We start from the raw sequence: 18,642 nt of genomic DNA on the forward strand, positions 1-18,642 counted from the left end.
AGTCGTGAATGTACAGAATTGATAGATTTTTATGTATCAATTTACAGGATGAGCCATTACCCATTGCGAACGCACACGCTCTGCACGGTGTGCCACCACCTGCAGCGCAATCGTCCGCTGCGTCTGTGCAGTCCAACCAACCGCCTGCGCCGGCCGCTAGCCAACTAAAAGACGACGGTCTCAGCCACGCCGAATCCAAAATCGACGAGGACAAACTACAGGTAATTATTGAAAGCTCGTAGCAGGTACTAAACTAGACCGATCTTTGTACCACATATTTGCTTATTTCGCATAAAGTATGTCGTGTATTGTTTAACTCGAGAACAGACGGAAAAAATGGTAGGTCAATGAAGATAAGTAGCCAAAAAGAGATTTATAAAAAATCTTCTATTCGCAGCTCTTTGCTATAATGTCATCGTAGTAGGTACTAAATGGATGTAACACATTCGTCTCTCCAATATAAACATTTAGTGTTAATACTTTGACGCACGACAGCTGTTGACCATACGTTTGTTTATATATAAATAGGTACACAAGTTATGCAACATTGGTGGGATAGTGGATAAATTGATTGCCGGTCAGTGTTTACGACATCAACGCGCGCTTTTTCACATTATTGTAATTGGATTTTTATTTCACTGTTTTGTTTTCTTGGACGCAACGTAATAGTTGGACATCATCAAAGTGAAATTTTCATTGTAAGTTAAATTATAAATTAAATTAAAATACTTTTATTTTAACAGAAAAGTGTAGAATTATATGTAACTTCCAAATGTGCGTATGATCACTTTGGTTTATCAGTGAAACTTCGCTATTAAGCCCTCACAATTGACGGTTTCCAAAAAAGGATTATCCAAGCGGTATTGTGCAACATGTCGCTTGGATGAAGTGTGCTTGGTGCAAGCAATGACGTCATGAGCTTTCACTCGTAGTGTGCTCGCGCCGCAGCTAGCTTCGCGACCGTTGCACTTGTGAAAGCGGATATTATTTCGTTTTATTACTCCACATTTATAGGAAGATATTACTGTTATATTGGTAGTAAAATAATAATAATAGAACGGTAAATTACAACTTTACGTTTTTATTTTATTTTCAATGTAAAAATATCAAAATAAAATCTTAAACACATGCAAATAATGCATAAAATGTAGGAATAAACTATGGAGATGAGAACAGACAGGCTCGTGTATAATGAACGAGGTATAAAGAAATGCACGTTGCTTTGGCAATAACATTTTGTGTTATTGCGTTGCTCTTGGACTACAGGCGTAGTAGAGAAATCTAGGTATTAAGATTTGAAGAATGACGTTGTTGCTTATTGCACTTCTGTTCCTTCAATTTTCTAGTCCATAAATAATATCGTTCACTTAATAAAATTAACTATATTTTTCCATCATGCTCCTAAATTCATTGTTGTACACAGAATGTATGCATAGTTTCTAGAATAAAATGAAGTTAAATGAAAACCAAAGTCAAAATATGTTTTTGGATATTTGTCTTTAAATTTTACATACTATCGCGATCTTATTATTTTTTATGAGACAATTACACATTGGATTTGTCATTCATTGTGAATTATCAGCTCAAAGACGACTCGAGTACTTATTCGTCAAATTAAAAGAACAAGTACTATTCTGTTTAATTTTTAAACGACTTATAAAAATGAGGAGGTTCTCAATTCGACTGTATGTTTTTTTTTGTATGTTACGCTATAACTCATACATTTGCGAACCGATTTTGATGATTATTTTTTGTTGGAAGGAGGGTACCTCAGTAGTAGTCCCTTTTCAATTTGAAGAAAATATTACTAGTACTGTGTACTGAGATTATAATTGAACCAATAAGTAATACGGAGGTGGTACTAGGCTAAGGCATCAAACGTATCTAAGTACTAAATCATCCTCTTTTAAGCAGGTAGTGTTACAAACAAGCTTAGATATGGGTCCGGTTAAGTCTTATCTACCATCAAGCATTATAATAATAAGCCACGATATCTTCATTTGACTGTGGAAACTTCCTCTATGGTTTTCCTTGCAAGTACGAATAAGTATTTATACCTATTGTGTCATACGTGCCTACTCAATTTACTTGTGTTTATTTATACGGATAGCAATTGGTTAGCGTAAGTGATGTTAAAGAATATTGTAGCTTGTTTGATCTATTATAAATGGTATGGATATGGTGTAGTGAGGTTTCCACAACACAATATCGTAGCGTTTATTTTTAGTTAAAAAATGTGAATGTTTTAGTTGAAACATTTTAGAATGTGTGTGATTCACTTTTCAAAATGATATGAACCAAGACTATAAGTTGTAACTTTAGATTGCTTTAAAATGTTTCTTGTAATTATGAAAAGGCGACTTCAAGAATTAGAAATCGAATAAGAGAAGTTGTTAATACCAAAATTATTACTGGAAGCACGATGAAAAAAAATACAAATGTTGTTGTTTTGATGGCTTTAGTAGGGCAATAAAATTGCAGGTTGATTGAGCGATGAGGTATCTATCTTAATGTCGACAATATTTACAAACGGAGGGCGGTGGAACAATGGTGCGCGGGCGCATTGTTCGCGCAGGATGTCCGAGCTATTGTAGCCCGCAAACAGCACAGAACGAGATATCACGTTCTTGTTTTCACACAACGCGTTTTTATAAAGTGTTAAATGCCATTTATTCCGCCGCCATTCATGTGCCATCACAAACACACAATGCATTATAACATAATAATGCTTTTGATACTCGTTTCCACTCGATTTTTAATTATTACAGCAAACATTTCGATTATTTTGTGCAGGAATAGTTTTATAAAAATAATAGAGTTCTTAATACAAAAATCGAACACTTAGAAAAAATTCCTTCGATCCGTCCGGATTCGAATCGACGTCTTCTAGCAAACCGTACAAGACGCTATGCCAACTAAGCCACGGAACAAACCAGTGAATCTCACGAATATTTCCATGTGCTTGTTTGTCGGATCTTTTTATTTGGTTTTTAACGACTTTTAGCCATAGCACCATCTATGAGAAATCTATGAAAGTATTTCGTCACCTAGTTAGATAACTTTACAGCTACCAAACCCTGGCTAGAGATCGATCTTTGTATTAATAACTATAACAAACCAGTGGAGTAATTTTTCAAAAATATTTAATAATAGAGTTCATCAAGTAAAACAAGCGAAGCGGTGGACAAAATCCTTTTTCAGAAATGCTGTAAAATAAGCGCGGGTAAAAAAATAAGTATGTCTATTGACGTTTCAGCCTGGGCAGCCGTTTGACCTCTGAAGCAGAGGGTCATGGCTTCGAAGCCGTGCTTACATCTCTGTGTTTTTCGGAATATACGTGCGAAATTCAATTTGCAATTTTCCATGAGCTTATTGGTGAAAGAAAACATCGTTAGAGAATCTATGTGGTTTCATGTAATTTTTCAGGACGAAGATAAAAATGTGGTGTAAAATGTAGTGAACGCAATAATGTTTGTAGTTTGTATTTAAATTATTTAAATTATAGGTACATGTACCTCTTTCAGATACTATATTACTTTAATAATATATTTGAGCAAGAAGTTTATAAGTTTTTCTTCAACGAAAATCTTATTATTTATTATTAATATATGGGTTAAAGATTATTACTAAATTATTCTATTGATATTATAATAATAAAGTACTATTTACCATTCTATTTGTGGTTGGCTATGAATGAAAGTTTACTTAAATAAAAATATATCTCGAACATTAAAATAATGATGTTTTCATAACCAAATTGTTTCATATTAAAAGAAGCCTAATTGATGAATTAATGCATTGCACATGCACACATAAGTTGTAATAAGTGATCAGAGCATCCAGTTTAAAAAAACTCATTCCACTTCAATACTCTCTTTGGACCAGGAATTAGCTCAGTAAAAATGTTACATTGCGTCGCTACTCTATTATTATGGCATCTTATTCTTGATATATTTATGAAACTTATGTTGCACAAAAGTAATAACTACTTATAGTATTTTCCTGTTGTAAATAAATTTATCTTCAAAGTGTACATGGTTTTCCTAGTTTACGTACCACAGTCTCTATCACAGACCATAGTGGTCTCTATATAGTTACAATTCGCAGCACTATATCATTGTTGAAGAGAAAATAAAATGATGTTATTATTGAATCTGTAGTTAGAATAAGCCATTGAAACTTCATACTTATCCCAAGGTTACCTCCCGCAATTTTAATCCATGTTAACATTTCTTCGCTTACTGCCAATATTTACTAGCAACTAAAAATCAACATTACATTTTATTTCAGAAAATCGACGACTCTAAAAATGAAGCGAATAACTCTGCCGACGACAGCCTGGAGTCGGATAGCTCTGCTGAGGACGAGGACGAGCTGGATGCCGTGAGGCCGATGCTTAAGCTGCCCATCCAGTTCGACCTTGATGACCTTGCTGGCGCCTTCCTCGCTAGCAACCAAAAGTAAGCCAAACAACATTAAAGTAGTATTTTTTACCACAATTTACGTCATGCGTCTGGTGGTAAATAGCACGCCTGTCCATAACAGCTGTAGTGCCGCTCTGAACTTTAAATCACAAAGATCTGAGGGGTACCGCCACTACCCCCGTCACCCTGATATATAAATTGACAAGTCGCATGTGCCTATGTAATTTCACCAGCACTGTTATCCTCTCAAAAACGGAAGGCAGTAACGCTCATTTTACTGCTTGACGGCAGAAATAGGAAAGGTGGCAGTCATCGAGTATATAACCAGAAATAGAGACGAAATAAGGGCCATCCATCCATGGCAACTCATCAAGTAAATGGGCCTTATATCACTTTTAAATATCAAATCTCGTTTGCGCTGAATTAACAAATTAGAAAACTGAAATAGTACAGCGCCAACCATATTGACCTGTGTATACGTCTCCGTATATTTCAAAAGCATTCTGTATTTATTGTAATAAAGATAATATCTCTAACAATGGGGGCTGTTCCATTCGGAGGTGTGGGAAAAACAGCAAAACATCTATCTAATTACAAACCAAACATTTAATCGGTAATTAAATATTGTAATTTTGCAATTTTTGTCCAATATAGCAACGCTCAAGTCAAATTCGTCGATTGATTTGAAGTGAACCAATTGACGACCCCCGTCAATTATTTCGAATTCCGGCTGGCCAATCGGAACGCAGTTGTCACAGATTTGGCGTAATAGTTTTCAAACAAATTAAATGACGTTTCGTCACTATTTCTAGTTATATACTCGATGGTGGCAGTACTTCTCTGAAAAAACCTTTCACAAGGAGCTCACGGTATACGAAACAAATAGTGGTACATTATTGCTGTTAGGCGGAAAAATTCTATCACAGGATATCGGTAATCCGAAACACTAATTCTTATTATAGCATGCTTCAAAAGCATTCAGATTTTAGTATGTACTTATGTGTAGCAAATACTGAAGTAATACATAAGTTTTTCTGACGTGTTTATAGGTGATAAATAAAGGTTATAAGGCAAGCGTTCAATATATGTATAAGCATTATAGGAAATTGCCTCCGTGCCTGCCTCCGTGGCCGAACGGTTACCATGCCGGACTGCCACGCAGAGGTCCCAGGTTCGATTCCCGGGCCGGGAGAAATATTTGTATGGCCTACATTTATTTCTCTCGTGAGTTTGGGTGTAATTTGTGGTTGTGTGTGTGTCCATGGCACCCGCGACACAGGGTTTCCCTAGTGCGGGGCTATGTTGATTGTGAGCGTTATTATTATTATTATTATTATTATAGGAAATACATATATTGTTCATACATATATTATATTGAATGCTTGGCTTGTATTAGCATTCAATATAATATACGTATAAACTTTAAATATAACAGAAGTTGCTGATCTGCATTCCAATTTCAACTACCAAGTGGTTAAATTCGTCTCCCGCACGCGTCAAGTCTGGGGTCTTTACTAGAGAATATATTAAAGTTCGACATATTATTTGAAAGTGTCGTCATGTTGTTATAAAGAGTCTGTTGCTCTTTTTTTTAAGAGAATTCGTGTGCGAATGAATAGTGTTTAATCATATACTTATATATATTTATTAAATACATACTATTATATAAAGATATCTTTAAATTTGTATTATCAAATTTTTAAGAATGCCTCAACTCGTACTTCATTTGTATGAGAATTAGGGATTTCTATCGTGTTAACTATGATTTCATATAAGTATTATATTACTTATACAGTACCTATTATTATGTTCGATCGATCATCAACCCATCCGATCCGAAACGTCGAGGCAATTAAAATACGAGTATGTTTTATACGTGGTTAAGTCTCGAATTAAAAATCAAACAATGTGTGAAAATTTTGAAAGTTTAAATCAAAGATGTTTTCCTTCACCGAAAAGCTCATAGTAAATTTTAAATTAAACGTACATATATTCTGACAAAATCAGATGTGCCAGGCCGGATTCCAACTCACGGCCTCTGCTTGAAAGGCGGTAGGTCAAACCATACTACCAAGGCTATTAATATATTACTACCTTCTTCTTCCTGTCCTTATCCCACGCTACGTGGGGTTGGCACAACGTATATTTTTCTTCCACTCTCTCCTATATTTCCATACTCACCTATAATATGTTACCACACATTACTTACAAATTGTTATTCCGAAGGAATAACTAAAATTATTCTGTCCTGTAGCAAAACAGATACAACCATCACGTTACTGAGACAAGGCAACATGAAATTTAAACATTCTGTAAGCATAAAAAGCACATTATTCAGTACACCACCTCGCGTTTTTATATTTCTTTGAACGAATATAGGTTTCTTATCTTTATTATTCACGTCATAAGCTATGTATCATGTAGTTTCATTTATTAAGTCCTCTTAAATCACATCTTTCATAGAATTTCGTAGCGCTACGTTATTAAAGGAAACAATTATAATATACAAGTATGCAGTGTAGTTTAATAGGTAAATCAGGTTTTTTGTTTCAAATACTGTAGGACCCTCTGGACAGTAACAACGAGAAATAGGTAAGGTGGCAGTACTTCCCTGGACGAACTCTGTCACAAGGAGCTTTTTCTATTTTTTTTTATTGTGACTCGGCAAAATGACTGCACCGCGCCTGATGGAAAGTGCGAATACAGTCCAGAGATGAGAGTAACAGATGGAAAACACAAATATCTTCACTCCGTCACTATCATTTTGCCGGTCTGGCCAAATGCTTCTTCACACTACGTTTGAAGGACCCGATGTTATAGAGGGGAGGGAATACATGCGCCGGGAGTTGGTTCCATAATTTGATGGTTAAACATTATAAACAAATTGCCAAACTTTTTAGTGCGGGACGGTATTGAACTGACCGTCCAACTGTGGCAACGCAGTCCGGCACGGGTGGTCCGCTGATGGAAAGGAGAGGAAGGGATAAGATTGAATAACTCTTCAGAGCACTCACCGTGGTACAGACGATAGAATACGCTAAGAGACGCTATATCTCCGCGAAGCTGTAACGACTACGCATGCTCAGTTACATGAGGATCGTTGACAACACGGAAGGCGTAGCGCTGCAGTCCATCTAGGGCATCGAGTAAGTACTTGGCAGAGCCGTCCCAAAGGCGCGAACAGTACTCCATGCTGCCAGGATTCAGGATGCCAAGCTTGCGCGACGCGGTACAGATGACGCTCTCGATATACTCTTTGTTGTTCATGTCCTTCCGGACGCTCATCCCTAGTAGGCTGAGCTTGTCCTGGAGCGTCAGCGTTGTACCCTGAAAATAGGGAAGTGGAAGGAATGGGGATTTTTTGGAGCTGAACGCGCATACCTGGGTTTTCTTGGCGTTGAACTCAACCAAGTTTCGGGAGCCCCACGACGATATATGTTCCAAAACATGGTTGAAAAACAAACAACATGGGAGCTCTACTGCTAGCTCTATTACTGCGTTCCGGTTTTGAAGGGTAAGTCAGGGTGCTAGTGAAATTAAGGTGTGTGGGATTTGTCAACTATGTCTCTGGATAACAGGCGCAGTGGCAGTGTCCCTCAAATCTTAGCGACTTAAAGCTCTGTGTAGCATTGCAACTGTTATGGGTAGGCGTGTTGAGGCGCACAACTTACCACGTTCCGTCGACAATCTAAAAACATTATTTAAGATCACTGCCTGTATTCCAACAAGTTATATGTATGTACCTTGTTGGAATAAGTAATTATATTAATAATTTTTAAATAGACGTAATTATGTTGATTTAGAGGCCGCATGAACTGTATGGTGGAGCGCCGCCGTGATGACCCCACGGAGCGGCGGTTCCCTTTCAACATCCTCGGCGCTTTTGCCCATCGCAATGCACACGCTGAACGTATCGCCATCATTTGCCACGGAGGTGATGAACCTAGGTAAGTGTGCGCATTATATTTGCACCAAAGTAAATACAAACAAAATAGACTTCATAAGTACAGTATTGAAGTTGTTAGTCAGTCGATTTCACACGTTTCATTATCCTAAAGTTACAATCGCATTTAAAATTGATCTGGTAATTTAAGGTCTAAATTGTGATTACAAACAGCCAATTTTCATTAAAGTTAGGTATTTTATTATGCCGCGTATAACGAAATACTTAAATTAAAAAATCTCATAGAGATCGCTTAATAAAACACTTTAAAATTCGTTTTCCTTTTTGTTACCAATGCCTAATATGAATGAAGAGAAACATTACTGCAATGGCACAAAAGTAGTTTCTATTGAAATAAATTTATAATATTGAAATAAAAGGGAGAATGTTTAGTTCTGTATCTATTAAGTACTACCGCGCTCCAAATATCTCGTGTAAAATGGGTCATTTCATGTCCTTGTTGAATATTCTGCCATTAATTATTTACTATTAATTAATACTAGTAGTTATTGGAACTTTTAATTAACGGTAAACGAGTTTGATAAACGGAGTGTGAATAATACCTACTGTAAAGTAATTTTGAGAAGAAAATGTTTTTTCTTTTAAATCTAACTTGACCTTACCTAAGTACCGAACCTAATCGTCACTTTGCGATAAACATTCAACATATCCCGAAAGAACAAGTGTTTCGTTATAATTCGGTTTTCGGTGTAATGAAAATTCGAACAAAAGTTATTTCGGACAAAAAAGTTTTCGAGTTTATGATAGGTTACCATATTACGCACATCAACATCATACGTATTTGACAATCAACAAAAATTAGACATGAGGTTAGGACTGATACATATAACAATTAGAGATGTACATAATATTCGCTGCATCCTGCACTATATGTATACAATTTCTCTACAACAACGTTGACACAATTACACAATGCTTTAAAAAATTTTTGATAATATGTTTTTTACATAAATTGAAAATTAAAACCAAAAGCACGTAACGTGTAAGGCACGGCTAATGTGATTCGGTTCAGGAGATCGGGCTGATAATTTGGCCATTTAGGATCTTGTACAAAAGGTAGTCCTTTCTTCATTCATTCTCAGGTCATTCTTGGTTCTAAGTGCCTTCAGTGATTCGAGGTTAAAGAAACTATTTTGAGTAGTTCGTTTCGTACATATTATAACACGAAAGATGTTCCATATCAATTCATGATGATGACAGGCATTCATGTAGGTTTTCGTAGACATTTTTTAATCGATTATCTATTTAAATTAGGACCAGACCAATAAAAAGAAATCTTTCAGTTACTGTATTACAGTAAATCAACAAGTAATTTCCACGTTCTCGCGTATGTATAAACGTCACGGTTTACTATAGCGACATATAAATATATATATAATGAGCTTATCTTTGAGATTGTACACCCTAAATTTCAATAAAACGTTCGAATTTGAAGTTTATTACTAAGAACTAAGTTCATTACTTCGAACCTTGAACGAACTTTCGAAGTACATTAATTTGAACCAGTTAAAATATGTTGTAACTACAGTGGCTGTCATAGGGTCGTTGCGTTTGTATCGTCGTATATATTGTTGACGTCACGCTGTTTCAACGCTGTAGCTCTAAGTTTTTTTGGTGTTGGTTCCAGACCAATGAACGCGTTCCCAGAACCACAGTCGCAAGTTTTCGCGTTCCCACTAGCTGGTCCCATGCGACTTCCGCTGCGGCCCCAACCCGCCGACCGCCCGCAACCTGCGCAGGAGCCCCGCATGTCACCCTTCGTACCTCTTGGACAGCACCGCGCTGGACCCTTCCCTATCCCCGTGAGTTTTTTACTATTTTATTAACGAATAGCAACTAGATAAAGCATGATTTAAAGAAAAGGAGACATCGCACATTTTGTATTGTTCCAATCTCTCTCATTTTCAGTGCAGTAAAGGAAAATAAAATATTTTTCACTGCCCTGTCAAGGTGTACGATTTTAACAGAATTTAATAACTTTTCTGTACCTACATACAATACATGTCAGTATGTAATGGCTCATTACGTAAGTTATTGACTATGTAATACATGTTAATTTAACAATGATATCGTAGGGTTTCATTTTGTCTCTTTATATTTTTAGAGAAGATAGTTTGTTCTTGTTGTTTTAGGACTTTGTCTCATGTTTACAATTTTACATGTGTTTGTTATAGACGTCTCCGCTCTTATAGTAAGTGAGTGTTCAAGTACAGCCAACTTATCGAAAGAGAGTAAAATATTTTTTACAATGTTGTGTGTAAACTGCGTAGTCTGTTTTTCAAAGTAAGTATAATATGAAGTTTGATGCAAAGATAGCCAGTGTTATTGCAATGTGTATTGATTGTGCAATGTGTGGTGCTGTGTGTAAGAAGAATTATTGCAACGTGTATTGATTTATTCGTCTGACTTGTTGCATGCCTGCTCTTATTAATTGGACGTGATAACAGTTACGAGCGCCTGGTTTGTCGTAGTTTATAAAGTGAAGCTGGAGGATGACGTCTGTAATTTAACCTGTCAAGACATCGCACAAATTTATTAAGGAGCAGTGAACCCGTTACAGGAAATTTCCGTTGATTGATTACTTACGACAAACATTAAATGTTTATGCTTGGGCCGTTTTTAGCGGAGAAAGTTACTATAGTTCCTTTTAAGAAGCCGCTTATTAACATTACATAACATGTATGACCTGTTTTATCCTCTACGATATTACTTTATCGTATCAACCGTACATTTTAAACTTAGGTAACTTAAACAAAACTAGTTTTTATTTGGCTGTAGCAGGATTTTTGAATTGATCCCTTTAAATATTTTCAATTGTTTTTGTCTTATCCATCATGTCATAATCATAAATATTTAGTATACTAGTTGATCTCATGTATGTGGTCAAATTAATGTGTAAATGTAGTATATTTAAAACATTCAGTGAATCAAGCCTCAGTGATGACTTAAATGACCAACTGCCCTTTGATACTGGTGCTTGTTGTTATTTCAGAGTTCTAACAAACGCGATTGAAATATTGATTGTAATGAATATTACGATGTTTTACTACCATGATATTTTTAGTTACATATACTTTATGGCAGTAGAGCTTCCTGTGAAAGAGTTCGTCCAGGGAAGTACCGCCACGTTACCGATCTCTGCCAGTAATGTGAGTATTACAGCGTTCCGGTTTTGAAGGGTAAGGGTACTGGCGAAATTACGTGCGTGTCGCTTGTGCACCAGCTCATGACTTGGTCGTGCCGTCACTTGATATCATAAAAAAATTGTTCCCTAACACGTGAGATTGCTGTTCATAAACATGAAAAATAATATTCAAAGGGAAGGGATCTTAAACCTAAGAATTACAAAAGAATTTCAAAATACATCGTAGATCTTAATACGCCACAATTAGGTTTTTTTTTCCTATTTCTAGAAATTTCGTGCCGTGCATATTATACGGAGACGTGATTTTACGACAACTAAATTAAATGTACCTTAACCATAAAAAAGGGATTAGTCACTATAAAAATACCGTTTACTTATCTTGCACAATTGAACGTGATTTCTTGTGATTGTACAGAAAATTGGGTTCATATTTCATTTTTCTAACGTTGCAAATGGGGGAAAATGCGATAAAGTTGATTTGCACATTTACTTATTATCACGACGTAATTATATTTCCTTACCAGAAGACGTTAATGTACATATATTACGAACACCTACTCATTATCACAACGTATTATATTTTCCTTCCACGAGATGTTTAATATATACTACGCACAGTTACTTGGGTTCTACTACTTAAATGGGTTCAATTATTATGCTCTGGTTTTTTCTCCAAGATATCTATTTTTAACAGGCATTGTGAAAGAGTGAAGCTGGTAACAAGTGATAATGAAAACAAGTTTTTTAACAAAGTTTGATTAAAGTATATGAGTAGTAAGTAAAAATTTTCTTTATGGTGCAATAAGTGCGGTATTTATAGGCCAAAGTGCCTGACGAATTAGAAACGTCCATTATAATATCCGTCAACTTTCAATGGCTGTAAATACTTAAAAGCCAATAAAAGCGCGGGCTCTCATCTGACTTTCTACGCTTTCGCTTATCAGAATACAGTTTACATTATTTGCTTAATGTTCTCATATGGGACAACTTGGGCGTGAAAAGTTTAGCTCACCTGTATATTCATTTACATAAACATTAAAGAGCATATTTTAAATTTCTATTGATGTTCCTCGAATTCATGTTGTCTTTATTCTTATAGTTTTTGTGTCCTACAATATAAAATCTTAAAAATTATTCGTGTGAACAAATACCGGTTTACTTGGAGTTGTGAGGCAGCGAGCATGCATAAAATTCGTTTCGCCGTCGTGACTCATCTAAAAAAAATATTTATAAATAAACCATTAGTGCACACCGAGAAAGAGATTTGCAAAAATCGGAATCTGTCGGTCGATGCCCTCGACTGGTCCCACAACTACAATATCCAAGGGTTATGCAATCTTAATAAGCCGGTTTTGGTGGCTCACTTTGTTCTTGAATCCTTCATTAAATCATTACCCTTTTTACGACGTTTATAACTTTACAGTCTACACAATATTATAATGCTATAACGTCGTAGATAGTGCAATTATGCGTAACTAGCATTTGATTATGAGTCTCCATTTCAGTAATTTAGTCGCCAAATCAAATCCGCGTAAATGTCGTGGCAACCAAATTAGCGTGATTAAGGGAATCTATTGTTATCAATTCGTAGACAACATAAATTAATGCTTACTGTGCAAAAATGAAAGTTGTAGCCATTGAAATAACGATGTAATTACGTTAATTCTGCCCTCGGAAAGAAAAAGGTACAACTGCTGTGTAAAGTACGCATAGTTGTGATTTTTTCGTTCGCAGAATGCCTAACTATCCTGTGAAATTTGGTTTGGTGCAGATACGCACTTTTTACCAATACCACATTTTTTTTTCATTATATCAATTTACGAGACGAATAAGTTGTGCGGCTGGTGTTAAACGACTCGCTTGTCCAAAGCAATTGCAGTGCCACTCAGAACTTGAAATTGTAAAGATCTGAGGGACACTGCCATTGCGTCTCTCACCCTGAGATATTAGTTGACAAGTTTCACGTACTTGTAATTTCACCACCGGAAAAATTTCGAAACAACTGTAAATATCGAAATAACAAAGAAATAAAATTAAATAAAATTACACTTGTAAATTACAACTCTGTGAGCGAGTGATTGAGTTGTTGCGACTCAACCAGGATCAGTCAATAGATTGTCGTTGTTTATAACTTAAATTTTTTAATCTTCCTTTGAACCGTGCTTTTTAAAGTTTCAACTTTCACTGAGGTTAAAAGTATACAGCGATAAACAAGCGAGACTTGTTTTTTATCCAATATTAATTAGTGCTATTAAATGCTGGAGAACGTTTAAAGGGAAATTTAATTTTTGTTCTCAGTAATAAGATTTAGTAATAAAACACTTGGATATTATTTGACTCCATAACATAAATATTTTCTCAAATATATCATACCTTAATGTAGTACTTTTTCACTTTCAAGTTGATTTTTTAATTAGAAATGAGCAAAAAGTTCATTTGTGTGTATTTCAATTGCCTTTATGACTTCATTCAATTGAGGGCTATTTAGAGAAATATTCTAATTATGCCATGCCCCGGCCTATTAATAAACATCTTGTACCGACAGACGGTTGTGGTCGCAATAATAGAGTAAATAGTCAGGGGAAACGGTTTCTCTTCTTATCGACGTTATAACCATCTTACTCTGTCAATTCTGAATTAGACCCTGGAAGAGCCAGAGTCGGTTGAGCGGTGCGGACATATTGAAGCCATTTAGAAATTGGACTTAGGGCGCGAGCTGCGTAAATAAATGTGAACGGGCGAACACAGTAAACAAGCCTAAACGCAAGGCCTTGTCGTTCCAAGCTTAAATTGATATATTCATTCAATATAAATTCTAAATACTTCTTATAAACTTCAAATGATTTTCTCGCTTCATTGGTCACACAAAATCAAAAAAACCTTATATTTTTTGTCTCAATGGGCACCTTTTGATCTTTGTTTAAAACTAATGAATATGTATGTACATAGAAATATATTGACGGACCAAAATAGTTATAAATGTATTATTATATTCATGTATTCACGCATTATTATGCGTAGATTAAAAATGTTTTCGCCAACAATTATCACAGCAAGGTAGCAAACAATAAAATAGGAACATTTTCTTAATATTGATGAATTTGTACAGTTGTTGGACGTGTAAACAAATTTCATTGAAATCAATGGATTTTATGTAAGCAAATAAACATCTATCCGATGTACAGGTCTGCTTTGTAGTCATCCATAGTGAAAATATTATAAATTCACAATCAGTTGTTATTCGAAAGTATCGAGCTAAATGATATGATACATTAATGATACATTAAGGGTCGTATTCTAGAACTGTACTCAATGCTCAAGTCAGGACTTGAGTATGATTCAAAGCACTAGAAAGCATACTCAAGTCCTTGCCATTAGAGTCGTATTTCCAGTGCTTGAAATCATACTTAAGTCTGCTCAAATCCTGACTTGAGCATTGAGTAGAGTTCTGGAATACGACCCTAAAACTACTGTAGTTTTTTTATAACTCAAAATGATGTGTTCAGTGTATGAGCAATGTACATAATATAGTCACGATAAGTACAAGTCTAAAATATCTACATAAAATCCTTATTTTACTTTATAAATATCACATTGAAGTCGTAACAAGAACATGATGGATTTATTTTTTTTGTGATACCAATTTTTGTGATATCTTAAATAATAACAAATTCAGAAAAAAGGTGTACAGTCTCTTCATCATCACCATCAACACCATCACCATCAATCCATTTATACGTCCCATTGCAGGACACGGGTCTCCTTTCAGGAGATGTCTCTTCGTAATTAAGTGTTAATAACCATTTAATTAATTTTTGGTTTACATCGAATCTGTTTAAAGTATAAATGTTTACTGTTTTATTGCTTTTATTGTACATCTTTTATCTTTGAACTCTGTGCTTAGCGATGTAGACTTCAGAAAGCAGCGTGATACTGTACTAGGGGACAGTCAGAGACACTAGATCTATGTGTGGTGGTATTTTTGTCTACTGGTAATGCAGAATGGCGACAAAGGATAGCACGTAATATATAGTTGCCTTACCGTAAGAACTCTATAATCCTAGTGATGCTTAGGAGTTGAATAGATCCTTATGTGCTCTCTCTAGGCTGAGTAGAAGACTTTGTAATAATGTTTTATGTCGGAGACGACTAACGACAGCTGGTGACACGCAATAAAAACATATCGGATCAAACCCAACACATCAACGCCGTCTGCACCAACCAATACGTGATATGTTATTTGAGGCATCTTCGGGCGCTGTACATAAACTACTTACGCGTGTATAGCGTAAAGTTTCGCAACACTTATCTCAACCTCACCGTTTAGGAAGTATATTAGGATTCACTGCCTTAAGTCTTTTAACTCAGAGTTTTTCAGAGTGGTAACGGAGACTAGAAACTTTCGTTAGGGCGAAGAAGCTACGCTAAATAGATTGTTAATGAAGGACTCGATAACATAAACAGATACTCCTCCATTTTTATACATTTAATGTTAATAAGCTATGGGAAAGTTATGTCATTATTTAAATAACAAATGTTTCTGCGTGGGCTTTTGCTTTTGACCAGTCAGCGTCGTATGCAAGTAAGGCGTATTAAGTATAGTCGTCAAAATACGGGAAAAACCACAATTTTCCAGGAAAGTTTGGTAGAGCTCAATGTAAATCGTGAATAAGGTAGGACCCACAAAGCTGCCCTGTGGTATACCAAAACAGAGCCTTTCCTCATCACTGGATTACTGGAATATTTCCAGGGCCACTCCAATACTATTCTCCTAATTGAGTTTCTTTGTTCTTTTTATTGTATTATGTGCTACCTAAAGTCAAGAAAAAATTATAATGTTGAGAAATCGGATTGTAAGCGCTGATGTGTGGCATGAGCAACAGGAAAAATTCGTTTCTTCCTTGGTTTATGCATGTCACGACTTATGAAGGGTGTGTTTTACACATAAATCGTAATGTATTGGGAATTCAAACCATGTCACTCAATTCCAATTTCAAAAAATATGTTTATATATACCACGGTATATACACTGCTGCAACGTACAGTATCAAAACTACAAAATGCATACTTTACAGTAGACCAGTTTGAAGTTATATTTTGATTTAGAATAATAAGTTTTAATACTGTCGTGAAAGTGACACCCAATTATGATAGCTAATTTTATGTGTTTCTCTTAGGCCTTAGCATGATTTAAAAATTTTACGTATTTTTCTAGATATTTCATATTCAATAGTTTACCTTTCTAGAATTTGCTAGAAATTATCGAAAGTGGTAGATTCGTTAGTATTCAGGGCTTGTAAAATTGTAACAAATATTGAATCTACCAGTTTCGGTACTTTTCATGGACAGCTTTTATAGAATCAATAAATGTTTAACACTTTCGATTATTTATTCCAAGTAATTGACGGTCTGAAAGAGAAGAGGATACAAACACTGATTTTATAATTTACTGACGTATATTTATTAATTATCAATGAAATCATTTTTTGTATGGAATCATTACGAGTAACATAGACAAATTAAATCAACTTTTAACTATAATATCTTAAATGAACTTTTGTACTGCAGCATGAGTTCTTTGAGTCTTTTTATGTAAATATTTTTTTTTACTTTGTAACATAAAATCGAAAAAATAAGTAACATGACAAGTTTCAGTCTTGTTATTTTTTATATGTAAATATCAAGTGACGGACGAACAAGTCATGCGCCTGATGGTAAGCTACATGCCTATTCATAACAATTGCTGTGCCACTCAGAGCTTTAAATCGCAAAGATCTGAGGGCCACTGCTACTGCGCCTGTCACCCTTAGCCATAATTTGGCAACTCCCATGTGCCTGTAATTTCACCAGATCTCTTACCCTTCAAAACCGAAATGCAATAATGCTCATATTACTACTTGGCGGCACAAATAGTAAAGGTAATTCTGTCACAAGGAGCTCTACTGCTGCTAATTGTTACTTACTTGTTAGTGAAACAATAAGGTGTATATCGATTTAGGTTTTCGCGGTTGTTACATTTAGGAAATGAAACTATATTTTTTTCAGATCTAAATCGCCTGTATTTATTTTTTCAAACAAACCGATGTTTCGGGCCCTTTACATGTCCCATAGTTACGACTGACGTTAGGTTCCTTTAGGTTTAGGTGGAAACGTTGGTTTGTTTGAGAAATAAATATATATACGCGAATAAATATACGCGATTTAGATCCGAAAAAAAATAGTTAAATTTCCTAATAAGACATTTATTTCATAAAATTACTTTGTCAAGAATATTTTACATTAGGAAAATTATATAAATATTACAATAATCGGTGTATGAACACGAAATCTTTGGGTGATGTCGATATTATATTTATTACTGGCATACATCTAAAGGCTGTATATCACTATTGCAATTTAGCCCAGTGCAGTTGTCGGACCAAATTTCAATGTGTACTGTATCGTTAATTATATTTTATTCAACAAATTCTAATAAACAGCTACCGGTTGGTAGTTTGCACGTTTGCTCCAAGTTTGCCACTATTGTCTGGTCCTCTAACCCCAGTATCGCAAATAGTAAAATGTATCATCATATATCAGTGACAACGTGCTTTTAAAATAAAAGGGGGAGACTTTACTGGAAAGGCAGCTGAGAAATTTTTGGAAATCGTATGTTGCGTATACTATTTTTGATGCAGTTTTAATTGCCATCATGTAAATCTTTCATAACTTGTGCTTTAGATTTTCGTGCGGTTTCCTTGTTTGAAATGTGTTCGTCATAAGTCAACACCTGCTTTTCAGTAGGCTCCATCATCATCATCAACCTTTTTATACCTGAGAGGACAAAGATTTAGACCATAGTCATATTTCCTCTCAGGCAAAGCTTCAGACCATAGACAAAAGCGGTTGGGGACTTCACACGTTTTCCGAGTTTTGTGAACTTTCTTCGACGTGCAGGTTTCATTACGATATTTTTCTCATGGTAAATTTAAATAAAAATAAATATTTATATATAAATTTTAAAAAAAGAGATGCGAGTCCGGATTCGCACCCACGGCCTCTGATTGAGAGGTGGTAGGTCAAACTATTAGGCTACTAAACACTGAGGAAATCATTTAATAGATCATCAC

The 18,642-nt window shown here is 35.3% G+C and overlaps 1 protein-coding gene across 2 annotated transcripts in view; it reads left to right on the forward strand.

The window, feature by feature from the left end:
* LOC113228067 overlaps window positions 1–18,642 on the forward strand; it is a 67,085-nt gene that overhangs the window by 21,849 nt on the left and 26,594 nt on the right. For both annotated transcript variants that reach the window (XM_026461207.1, XM_026461208.1), the window contains exons 3-6: window positions 48–221; window positions 4,291–4,460; window positions 8,228–8,371; window positions 10,016–10,190. In XM_026461207.1, the coding sequence (XP_026316992.1) occupies window positions 48–221; window positions 4,291–4,460; window positions 8,228–8,371; window positions 10,016–10,190 (663 nt within the window). The remainder of the gene's footprint in view (window positions 1–47; window positions 222–4,290; window positions 4,461–8,227; window positions 8,372–10,015; window positions 10,191–18,642) is intronic.

This window comes from Hyposmocoma kahamanoa, unplaced genomic scaffold (genome assembly GCF_003589595.1).
Source record: "Hyposmocoma kahamanoa isolate Upper Pololo Valley unplaced genomic scaffold, ASM358959v1 220, whole genome shotgun sequence".
NCBI lineage: Eukaryota > Metazoa > Arthropoda > Insecta > Lepidoptera > Cosmopterigidae > Hyposmocoma > Hyposmocoma kahamanoa.